This window comes from Clupea harengus, chromosome 1 (assembly GCF_900700415.2).
Source record: "Clupea harengus chromosome 1, Ch_v2.0.2, whole genome shotgun sequence".
NCBI lineage: Eukaryota > Metazoa > Chordata > Actinopteri > Clupeiformes > Clupeidae > Clupea > Clupea harengus.
Genome location: NC_045152.1, coordinates 311,735 through 324,172, shown reverse-complemented (window position 1 = coordinate 324,172; position 12,438 = coordinate 311,735). Strand labels below are relative to the sequence as shown.

Below are 12,438 nucleotides of genomic sequence, written 5' to 3'. Positions count from 1 at the left end.
GAAGACTCCTAAATATTGTATATTCCCCTGCAGCCCCTGTTCCTGAAATGGTGATTTCACTTGACGCCGAGAAGGCGTTCGATCGAGTTGAATGGAACTACCTGTTTTCAGTGCTCAAGCATTTTGGATTTGGTGAAGCTTTTATATCCTGGATAAAACTTTTATACGCTCAACCCTTAGCTGCAGTAGTTACCAACGGTCAGCAGTCTGAATATTTTTCCCTGGGTAGAGGCACCCGCCAAGGCTGTCCCCTGTCGCCCCTCCTCTTCGCCATTGCGATAGAGCCATTAGCCATTGCCCTTAGGCAATCTTATGAGTTTTCAGGCATAGTGCGAGGTGGACCTACTCACAAGTTATCCCTCTATGCAGATGACTTGCTATTATATACATCTAACCCTATAACTTCAGTTCCCTACAAAATTAATCTCCAGAAGAGTGAAATGTTCCCTCTCAATCAGGCTGCCTCTCAAATTTCCCCATCACATTTTCCATACAAAGTAGTTAAGAAGGGATTTAAATACCTTGGAGTAGAAATCACGCCCACTTTTTCACTGCTATTTATAAAGAACTTTGGAGTGCTTTTTGAAAAGTGTAAACAAGATATGGTGAGATGGTCCAGCCTGCCGCTCTCTTTAGTCGGTCGAGTTAATCTAATTAAAATGATTGTGTTACCAAAGTTTCTTTACCTCTTCCAAAACATTCCCATCTTGATAAGGAAAAAGTTTTTTAAAACTTTGGACCAATGCATAGCATCCTTCATCTGGAATGGTAAATCACACAGGATTAAAAGGCAATCTCTAGAAAGACCCAAGGGGCTTGCTGGCTTGGCTTTGCCTGTAATATCCAGAAAATATTGTTCTGGATGGAGGACTATCAACCTGACACCAGTGAGGCCTGGATACATCTCGAATGCACAGGTGGCCCGGTCCACTTGGGCTCTGTCTTATGCGCTCCGTCCACTCCGACCCCGCAAACCCGACTTTTCTCCAACCCAATTGTCCTTAACTCAGTTAGAATCTGGTCACAGTTTAAAAGACATTTCAACCTGTCTACAATGTCAATTCACTCCCCAATTGTCAATAATTACCATTTCCCACCCTCTAACTTGGACTCAGCTTTTAAAATCTGGATGGCAAAAGGCATTACCTCCACACTTAACCTCTTTGTTCAGGGCAAATTTGTATCATTCACATTTAGTCATTTAGCAGACGCTTTTGTCCAAAGCGACGTACAAGGGAGAGAATATTCAAGCTACGAGCAATAGAACCTGGTGTAACAATAAATAAATACTACTTTACATTAGAAATATAACAAAATGAAATAAAAAGAAAGAAAGAGTGCAGAAGTGTAACTGCTGTAATTGCAAGTTACGCACTAGTCGAAGTGCCAGTTAGGACGGGAAGTGCTCTCTGAAGAGTTGGGTCTTCAAAAGCTAATTAAAACATTCACACAACTCTCTGAGAAGTTTGACCTGCCAAAATCATTTTTTTTTTTAGATATCTCCAAGTAAGACATTTTGTGCAGAAAAACATTGCTTCATTTCCAAATCTACCATCAGATAACGCAACTGACAATATTCTCTCTTTGTCTCCACACCGTAAAGGGTTAATTTCAGTCCTTTACAATCAAATCTGCAACATCTCCCCCCAATCACTGCAAGAAACTAGAAAACTTTGGGAAGAAGACCTAGGGGAAGTAATGAGAGAGGATCAGTGGGAGGCTGCGCTAGACTTAGTACACACATCATCCCCATGCGCTAGACATAGCTTAATTCAACTTAAAATCCTCCTGAGAGTTCACTGGACTTGCCAAGATTTTCCCTGATGTTGACCCCTCTTGTCCCCGCTGTAAAAATCAACCAGCTGATCACATACATATGTTCTGGTCTTGTCCTTTCCTTAGAACATTTTGGGCAGACATCTTTCATGCTTACTCAACAATGTTTGGTGTGGTCATCCCTCCAAACCCATTATGTGCCATTTTTGGCTTTACTGATGAAACACGTTCTCTTAAGGGCAGGGCCCATGTTGTCATAGCTTTCACCTCTCTGCTTGCCAGACGTCTGATACTACTCTTATGGAAGGAACAAACACCACCCACATTCAGTAGATGGATCAGAGACACCATGTCTCTCCTGAAACTGGAAAAAATCAGATATACTCTGAAAGGTTCCATACAGAGCTTTGAGAGGACCTGGACCCCTTTCTTGTCATACTATGAGAGCATACAAAGCCCAATACAAGAGAAAGATTAGATGGCAACACCCCCCCCCCCTCGCTTTGTTTTTCTTTTTATTTCTTTTTTTATTATTATTTCTTTTCTCTGTTTTGTTTTGCAGCATTGTGGTATGTAATTGTATTGTAATAATCCAATACTTTTCTCTCTCTCTCTATATATATATGTATATATATACATTCTACATGATCTTTTAATGTATGTACTTCTGCTGCATGGGGTAAGCTGGCTGGGGGTGGGTGGGTGGGCCTTATTGTGGGTAGGGGTATAACAATTAGATTTGTGATGTGTAATTGTATAATTTTATTGATTACCCAAAAAACACCAATAAAAAGTGTTAAATATAAATGTTTCAATCATGAAATCAATTTCATTCAATTTACCTAGTGGTGATCTTAAAATACATTTTAATCACCGAATGACTTTAGCATGAGGGGTCTAAGGTTTCAGGTCTCGACCACTTCTGAGAAATGACATGACGACACAAACATTAGACAGGAAGATAAATGCACATGAAAAATCGTGTCAGTTTCATGAGAAAAACCACACACTACCCCATCCTCCTTCAATTCTTGATAAAGCCACCACAAAACACAGTAAGACACACTGCATGTTCTCAGTCCCCTTAACACACCACCATTTGCCCTTATTCATTTGTGTTCTTCTCTCGCATGCTCTCTCTATTAGTTTGTCTCTGAATCATGTTAACCATTACTGAGACCACCAACTATTTCCATCTGTAAACCGCCACCTTTGCTCCACCTCCCATCTCTGTCTTTTGTATGAGTCACTTGTCAGGTTGCAAGCATTGCCACCAAAACTCAGAGACCCTTACAGTCATCAGTCAGATTACTAATATAGTACAACGCCCGCTACAAGCACAGTAGCAAGGTAAGACTTCCTTTTTGACTTCAGGTTTGTCACAAACAAATGGATTTATAACATTTAAACACTTGGCTGGTCAAAACCGAATTTCTAAGATGGCTACTACAACAAAAGTTAAAAGCACATTTAAAGACAGATATGTTTCATGTTGTTTTGACTGTAAATCTCCAGTTTTATTTAGGAGAAGATTCACAAAGTGTTATATGACAGCTATTTAACCTATATGTCCATATAGCTACTGCTAAGGAAGAACTTTTCAGGAAATAACCCAGGCCCACCATGTCTGCTGGGGGTATTTCCTCATTATACACAAGAGTGATTACTGCACTAAAACATGTTATGTTTGTAAATGTATTAAGAGCAAATATCAGTTTCCATTGTCATGCAGGTCCTTCCATCGTTCATAACACGCTTGTGACACACTGTAAAATCTGTGTAAAAGCATGGATATGAAGATTGTTAAACGGGCCTAAAAACAACGGTTGACTTAAATTGATCAGTTGAAGAACTGTAACAGATTAGCATGTGACTTAGAAGTGTTACTCATTCTGTTTCATTCTCTATGGTGTGATCTGTGGTCAAATACGACATGAGGTGCATCAAACAGGATATGACCTTCATTGTGAACACGTATGCAAACATTGTCTTACATCACTTATTCAGCACTGCAAGAAATCAGCAGTGTCTCAGTAATGTCTGCTTCTGTCGTTGTAGTGCCACAACCTCGGCTGGTAACCTCTTAATGAGCCATTTTTTTTCTTAGACAGACGCAAGATACATTTTGGGTGTAAAAATGGGGCCTTGAGTAGATGATCTTTCTAAGTTTCACAATGCAATAAAGTGAGTTTAAGAAGTCATGCACTGTCAAGTTTTTTACTTAAAGGCACAGTCCACAAATATGGAAAAAGTTTGTTGATATTTTAGCTCAACAGCCAATCAAATTACAGCCCTGCCTTCCATGCTCCTGACGTAATATGTTGATTAGCTGGAATTGTTTATGGCTCGTCTGAGACGCTATGTTAGTTTCCCATTTACAGAGCCAAAACTGTACATACACTGGAATTTTTTGAGCGCATACATAAAACTGAAAGCTAGAGGAGTGTGAGGAGGAATTCACTGAATTTGTCAAAAAGTTTATGGAATTGGCCCTTGTTTTTGTCTATTGTACTAATCAGGCCTTGCTCCTTTCTTGAACACAGATCCAGGCCGTTTGACCATGGGCGTTTCAACCGTTACCTTTCTGGTAGCTGTCCATCTCACCCTCATACCCCTGACTACCCAGTCATGCACTAGAGGCCTCCCCCGTGAGTGCAAAGAGGCTGAGTTTGCCCCAGGATCCAACCTGGCCGGTGAGGGCTTCGACATCACCAAGATGGAGCGCAAGGGAGCCTTCGTCATTGACATGAACCTATGGAGGCGGGAGAATAACACCTGCATGCTGTGCAGGAACCCGTATCAAGAGGGGAAGATGCAGAAAGTCCCACTACCTGTGGTGGACTGGAGAGTCAGTCATAAATGCGACATTAAGGTTGCCAGCTCACAGTACCAGTCCAGTGAGTCCCTGGTCAAAGCCAGTACCACCAGTGTGGAGAACAACTGGAAAGCTGATTTACAAGTAGAGACCAAAAGGGGAGCTGGATCCTTGATGCTGGCTGGAAGCCAGTCCAAATTGGCTGAGTACTCCATGGAAAAAACTAAAGAGGACAAGTTTACCTTCTTGAGCCATAAGATGGTCTGTAGTTACTACAGGTATGGAAAGGCCTTTTATTAGACGTAGTGTTCTAAATGCAACATGCGTCACTGCATAGTATATAGTTACTGCAGTGCATAGTATATGTGCTTGTGTGAGTGACACAGAAACAAAGGTTTAACTGAATGAACCAGTTTCTGGTTTTACATTGTTATTGTGGTTGGAAATGAGTGCAGATTCAGATGTAATGACTAATACCACACATTTGGAAATATGATATGAAGATAAACTTTATTTGACTTTTTACCTGTTACTGAATCCCTTCTGTTGCCATGTCCAGCTACAGGGTTTCCAACCAGCCCCCTCTCCACCCAGAGTTTCAGCACGCCATTAATCAACTTCCAAAGAAATACAGCAGTGTGAACAAGCAGCGTTTCTACAAGCTTATCAACAACTATGGCACTCATTACATGACAAAGGCAAGCATGGGGAACATATTATCCATGTCACAAAAATGCAGTCCTTTCATATCACTTATTTATTTCCTGACATGATCTCTATAACCCTTAGTTGTTCTAAATGTCAAAAACTGTACATGCATCTTACATTTTATTACGCTTTAACAGAATATCTCTGATGCCAGGCATGTCGTATGTAATGAGACCTTCAATATTTGTATGAATTCTAAATGGCATTCACCGGAAATTTGAGTCTGCACCACTGGTTGCTTTTAGGTGACTCTGGGCGGGATGGTGCAGTCGGTGACCAGCATCAGGCAGTGCATGGCCTCTTTACAGGGCCTGTCCTCAGACGAGATCAAGATGTGTCTGGATGTGGAAGCCTCAGCCAGCGTGGGAGACAAAGTCAAGTCAGGGGCAGAGATGAAGCACTGTCAGGAGGCAAAGGAGAAGACAGAGGCCAAGAACAGTTTCTCCAACAACTTCAGTGACAGGTGGGCTAATAAGTTTGTGATAATATGCCTTTTTGGTGGTCTAGCCGTGGTATACTCTACTGTCCTAAGATTACCTTTTAAGATCTTTAAGACCTTTTTCAATTTTTTTTGCTTATTAAAAGGGAGTTGTGTCCTTGTCAGAGTCACTTGTTTGCTTGCTCTACAGTGTTTGGGCCTCAGGCTCTGTAAAGTGCCTTGAGACAATGTTAACTGTGAATGGCGCACTGTAAATTAATACAACTGGATTTAATTTTCAATCATCCTACCAGGCTCACAGAGATCTTTGGTGGCCACACCACCGAGCCTGAGCTTCTCTTCTCTGCGGACAAAGACCCGGCTGCTTACAAGGAGTGGCTCTCCTCCCTGCCACTCAACCCAGATGTGATCTCCTATTCACTGGATCCCCTCCATGAGTTGCTGCCCCCCAACCTTCCACTGAGGAAAGAGCTACGTAAAGCAATTAGACATTATGTTCTGGAGAGTGGACTCTGGCAAAACTGCACTGAGTCCTGCAAGTCTGGCATCAAAAGAAACGCAAAGGAGCCCTGTACGTGCAGTTGTCATGGTGATCCTGGTGTTGGAAGTGACTGTTGTCCCACTAAACGTGGTCTTGCTCGGGTCATCATCACTGCAGTGAAGGCCACTGGTTTGTGGGGCGACACCAGCACAGCTACAGATGCCTTCGTGAAGGTGTTCGACTCTCAGAACTTGCAACTTGGACGAACCCACGTGATTTGGAACAACAACTCACCTTGGTGGAACTCAGCCTTTGACATCGGTGATGTCCTTCTCTCTCAGACCAGGACGGTGCAGTTTGAGGTATGGGACGAGGACAACAAGTGGGATGACGACCTGCTCGGAACATGCACCGTGGACCTCAAGGAAGGGACAAAAGAGGGTGTGTGTCGCCTGAACCACGGGATGCTCTTCTACAAGCTCCAAGTGACCTGTGGCCCAAGCCTGAGTGGCCCGTCCTGTTCTGAGTATGTGAGCTCTCCCATGAACGGTCACCTGGAGAGGCTGTATGTGTCTCGCCATTCCCGGCCCATACCAAAGGACATGCTCATAAAAATGGGAGTGTTTGGGGATGAACACCCTACGCATTTCAATCTTACTAATCCAAACTGACATTTTCTCTTTCTTTTTTTGTTGCCTCATTAAGGATTTATGTACTCAGCAAGATTAATATTTATCTATCTTACATTATATTTATATTTACATTTACACTACTGCAAGTAGTAGAGACCTTTCCAGAGTAAGCACAAAGTACTCATTTTAGTAGATAGAAAGCAGATAGAAGTAGTGCACCTGAGTCTGTTGTGCGATAGTGTTAGGCGTATTTAGTTCAAAATGGTCGTAAAGCTGATGAGCTCTAAGTTCAAGCACAAATGCTGAGATTCTTTCCTGACAATGAAGCAGTTTGTTTTGCTTGTCAAGGTATATAAAAAAGCCTTGCAGTTAGATTGAGCCACAGCCTTGACCAGTTATATGTGTGATATCAGCAAGAAATCAAAATCACAAAAAATAAATATGATTACATTAAATGTACTTACATTGTATTTTTTTCTCTCACTGTGACTTCATGACTAATAAAGCATTTGGTAGTAGGCAATATATCGCAGTTCTTTTTCATTTGAATTTAGTCACTTTTTGACATCTCATTCAGCTGGTAAAATAACTACTGCCATATGATTAATGCAGCCCATCTAACTGACATCCTAACTGAAATATCTAGATCTAGGCATGGTGATCAACCACATACCAACACTTAGGAAGTTATAAAACTGTGTTTCCAGACAGATTATGATGACATGGACTATTTACTGTTATACATCAACCTGAAATTGTATCTACCTGAAACTAACTGAATGAGAACAAACATCTGGGAATGTCTCAGGCCCTGCGAGATGGCAGAGGGAAAACCAGGGGGCAGTCAGAGCCACCAGGGACTCATCAGCACAAGCTGCAACACTCTCCCTCCTTCTTCCACACATCACTCACACCTGAACTACATGACCCACCATGCACTTGGGTCTGTATGGTGAGCAGCTCACCAAAAACCAGAGCTTCTGGATGTTCACCCCCGCTGCTCCATCCACTCTGGCACCTCTGCCAGTGCATCATGTGACTCTTACAGTGCATTTACATTCTGCCCAGCGATATCAACACTGGGTTTAAATGTTACTGCCATCCATCATGGTGTTTTTTGTCATTGCCTTATCAGTAACGTCTGCACTCTGTAGAGAAATGCTTTGAAAATGTTTGGCTAGGGAAAAGATACATACTGACAATAACACACTCAGGGCCTCATTTACTAACATTGTGACCGCAGCGCAATCAGCGCCTTTGCCAAACCGCATAAAGCGCACGGTATTTTGCATCCTATCTATCAAACAAGAACCCTCGTCGCGTCATCTGCGCCTAACACCGCCCATTAGTGTTATTTATTGCTCCGCTAAAATAGGGAAGAAAGAGCTTGCGTGTTCAACCATGGATGATGAGTTAAAATTAGAATTCGCCTTATTCACACGCGCCGCCATTTTGAAACGAAAACGAGGCTTCTACCATACGAAGATAGATAGATAGATGGATACTTTATGAATCCCGAGGGAAATTTAGGAAGAGTAATGATGGACGGAGAATGGACCACACATCTTCTGCCCTTGCGGCATTAATAGATTGTTTTTTTTTTACAACTCACCGTCAGCATCATGTTTATTTACTTGGCTAGCTAGCAAATGGCAGCTAAGTTATGCCAGACATCCCAACCTGCAAAAAGTCATTTCAGGGAGGCTCTCCCTCTGCCATGGTGCTCCTGTTCCTAGATACACTGAACTGATTAATTCGGTTCGGGAGAAGAGATAAAAGCCCGCCCACACTGAAAATGGATTGGTTGACTTACCGAAACAGGCCAATCAGGATGCTTCATGAGGCACACACTCACACTGCCACTCACACGCAGTCTCTAGGTCCCTCTGTCGCTACACGATGGTAGTCCTTTGGGGGATAGTAGTCCCTCACATTGCGCATGCTCAGACACAAACGGTTTATGGCATAAGGCTCAACATAATCGCGCATGCTCAGACAACAAAACGGTTTACAGCATAAGGCTCAACATCAACATATCTGGCTTGTCTTAACGCATAATGTAGGTTTATTTAACGTAATATTTAATAATGTTGTAAACGGTTTAAACGTCAACATATGGGGCTTGTCTTAATGCATAATGTGGGTATATTTAATGTTATATTTAATTATGTTGTAAACGGCTAACAGCATAAGGCTCTACGTCAACATATGAAACGAAACTGGGGAGAGACTTTTTGATCCTCCACCTCATCTGTTTTGTCCAATGTGACAACATCTTCTTTGTTTTTAAATGAATGGTTATGTTTTCAAAAAACTGGCTTTCGTCGCTTTTCTCCATGATTGAAAACATATCTGTCGTTGTGACGCATGCGCGCGCGGCTTCGCTGTCGACAGCAGTCGACAGTGTCGCAAAATGACGCATGCGCAATGTGAGGGACTACTATCCCCCAAAGGACTACCATCGTGTAGCGACACCCTCTCCCTCTATGTTGTGCGCGCGCTACACAGATGCTTACGCGGTTTGGAGCACGTCTGTCTCGCGTGCGCGGTCTTGCTCGCTCGCTCTAGATTCCGGGAGATTTGAAGTCATTTGCGGGCATCAGGGAGTCGCTATCAATATGCGGGAGACTCTCGGGAGACTTGGGATGTCTGTTATACTGTCAGAATTGATAGCACGAATGAGTCAAATTTGTAAAATGACAGGTGATTCATGGCATCTTTACCAGGATGATCTTGTGAATAACAATGCTTTTGCAGTCAGAAAGAGAGAGAGTGGCAGGGCAAGTGTGAGAGCGAGGGCAGTTCCCTCCATGAGAAAGAATGAGATCCCCTACATGGTCAAGGTAGCTAAGTTAGATGTTACAGCAACAGAAGGGAGGAATTGCTAAATGCTAACGAGATGCTAGCGGCGAAACCTAGCCTAGCGAAACCTGTTGAAATGTGCTTACTTTGACACTATGACAAACTAGTGAGTCAACGACTTTCCTAACACAGTCAAACATCAAGCAAGTGCAACACAAGACGGCAAATAAGCTACTTACTAGTTTGGCAGACAGTAGTAACCTGGCGTCTTAAGGCAAACTTACATAACGCAGTAGGCTAATATGCCTACGGACCCTGGTATGACAATAGCACAGAGGCTATTCTCCATATTAAACGTCATTGCAGCGCCCCAATTTTTTTAAGCTGTTTTTTTTTTAAGGTTAGATTGCTAATCCTTACCCTTACCCTAAAGTAAGCTAAATACAGTTACTTTAAGGCAAAAGAGTTCCTCACGTTCAGAGGCTGTTCAAAAGTTGCTCATGTTGAGCTTTCTGGCACACACATTCCATGGTATGTTTGGTGCATTTCATAATAGCCAAGTAAATAAACATGATGCTGACGGTGAGCTGCAAAAAATAATCTATTAATGCCACGGTTATACGGGGCAAGAGCAGAATATTTGTGGTCCATTCTCTGTCCATCATTACTCTTCGTATCGTAAAGAATGACTTCCGGTCGGGTTTACCCAACCAAGCCTCGTTTTCGTTTTCAATATGGCCGCGACGTGAATAAGGCGAATTAGAGCTTTTGGTTCACGAGGTTACAGCAAACTAACCCAGGTAAATATAGAAACTCATAAATATTTCTCCGTTTAGCCCTTCCGTCCACATTAAGAGTTGTGATCACTTTGAATTCAAGACTGTCTTTTATTGGTGAGCTGATTTTGGGAAATTCAACTTTTCAGCGAACATTGAGTTTCTGGGTTGCTATGGTTACCCCTCAGGGTGCCTGTGCAGCTTCATATTAACGAGTTTATGTTCACAAGTTCATATTCACACATATTAACATGAGTTAATCACACACAGGCAACTGCAAACTGTTAATATGGTTCCCTAAGTTAGAGATAGCTAGGATAGTTAATAGCCAGGTTAACTGCTCCATAGCATCCCGTTAAATAGTCTGGTAGGAACACGACACCCCTTACTTTAAAACGGAGCATTCCAACACTGAAAACTGTCAAGGTATCGCATAGGATACCTAATATGCATGCGCAACTTCAGTAGCCAATCAATGAGTGAGCTGTAGTGATGTGTCGTTCGTGAACGATTCGTTCATTTTGAACGAATCCTGACAAGGACTCGAGAGTAACGAGTCCTCTCAAAAAAAGATTCGTTCATTTTCTCGTGGCCACGCATCGGGACTTGCATAGGCTCAGCCAAGGAAACAGAAATGATTCGTTGAATGCAGGTCACGTGGGAAATGATCCAAAGATCCATATCCGAAGACCGAGTCGGAAAATGAACGAATCATTTCTGTTTCCTCTAGCTACCAGTACTGAGCCTATGCAGGTCACGTGAAAATGATCCAAAGATCCGTATCCGGCAGATGAACGAATCATTGATCCGAAGACTCGGTTGGCAGAAGAACGAAACATTGACCCGAAGATCTGTATCCGGCAGATGAACGAATCGTTCACCTCCCGATCGTTCATTGACCCGAAGACACGGTCGGGAGGTGAACAACTCGTTCATCTGCCGGATCGTTCATTGACCCGAAGACACGGTCGGGAGGTGAATGACTCGTTCATCTGCCGGATACAGATCAGATCTCGTTCATCGTTCATTTTCCACGTGACCTGCATAGGCTCAGCACTGGTAGCTAGAGAAAACAGAAATTATTTGTTCATTTTGACTGGGTCTTCGGATACGGATCTTAGGATAATTTTTCACGTGACCTGCATAGGCTCAGAAGAGGAAACAGAAAGGATTTATTTACCTCGTTCACTTTCGCGTGGCTAGGTTTAGTAAGACGTGAATGATATTCCTTCACAAGTAATAATTACAGGTTTCGTTATTTTTACTTTTTTGTACTTTACTCAGGGTTCAGCGTAATAGTTTGCCGTGATAATTGAATGCCAGTGTGATAATAAATGACCACTTCAAATCATCCAGACTGTCATGATACAGTGTTATGGTGTTAGTGTTAGTGTCACAATATTTTAATGCAGGAATTTCTCTTACAGGACATGCAAAGAAAGGAGGGAGACCGCAGGCAGAGGGGAGCGAAAGACCGCAGCAGGACAACGCAGGGGATTACAAGTGCCGCCGTTGTGGTAAAGAAAGACACAAAAATGCAACCAAATGCCCAGCCATGGAATCTGAGTGCAGGAAGTGTGGCAAGAGAGGACACTGGGAAATAAAATGCTTTTCTAAAGCCGTGAGAGAAGTTTCTCGAGGAGAGGAAGAGGAGGAAAGCTATTACCTGGGGGCAGTGAGTAAACCAAAGCAAAGCAGTGCAGAACATTGGACAGAGCAGATTTATGTAGGACACACTCCAGTTAGATTTAGAATCGATACCGGAGCAGATGTCACTGTGATGAACTTGAAAACATTTAGTGCGCTCAAACCAGAAAGAAAGCTGGAGGCTCCCTGTGGAGCATTAGAGAGTCCAGGTGGAGCTCTGGACATAATGGGACAATTCACCGCTAGCACATTAGATACAAATAGAAAGCACATTTTCAACGTGTATGTGGCAAGAGGGACAACAGTCAGCAACCTCCTAGAGAGACAGCAGTAGAGATGGGACTGGTGAAAGGAGTACAGCA

At 42.7% G+C, this 12,438-nt stretch overlaps 1 protein-coding gene across 1 annotated transcript; it reads left to right on the top strand.

Moving 5' to 3' along the window:
- The first annotated feature begins 1,820 nt into the window (after positions 1-1,820).
- On the top strand, positions 1,821-7,374 carry LOC105897658 (perforin-1-like). The gene is made up of 5 exons (XM_031586970.2): positions 1,821-3,126; positions 4,320-4,869; positions 5,151-5,289; positions 5,545-5,762; positions 6,032-7,374. Exons 2-5 carry the CDS (start codon positions 4,337-4,339, stop codon positions 6,888-6,890), a joined length of 1,749 nt encoding a protein of 582 aa, XP_031442830.1. The 5' UTR covers positions 1,821-3,126; positions 4,320-4,336; the 3' UTR covers positions 6,891-7,374.
- The last annotated feature ends 5,064 nt before the right edge of the window (positions 7,375-12,438 follow it).

What these genes read in the sequence shown, in the direction of transcription:
- LOC105897658 (XM_031586970.2), top strand. Translation starts at nt 4,337, where the DNA reads ATGGGCGTTTCAACCGTTACCTTTCTGGTAGCTGTCCATCTCACCCTC. An exon ending in GCACTCATTACATGACAAAG is followed by an intron (nt 5,290 to 5,544) that starts GCAAGCATGGGG and finishes GGTTGCTTTTAG; the next exon opens with GTGACTCTGGGCGGGATGGT. An exon ending in TCCAACAACTTCAGTGACAG is followed by an intron (nt 5,763 to 6,031) that starts GTGGGCTAATAA and finishes TCATCCTACCAG; the next exon opens with GCTCACAGAGATCTTTGGTG.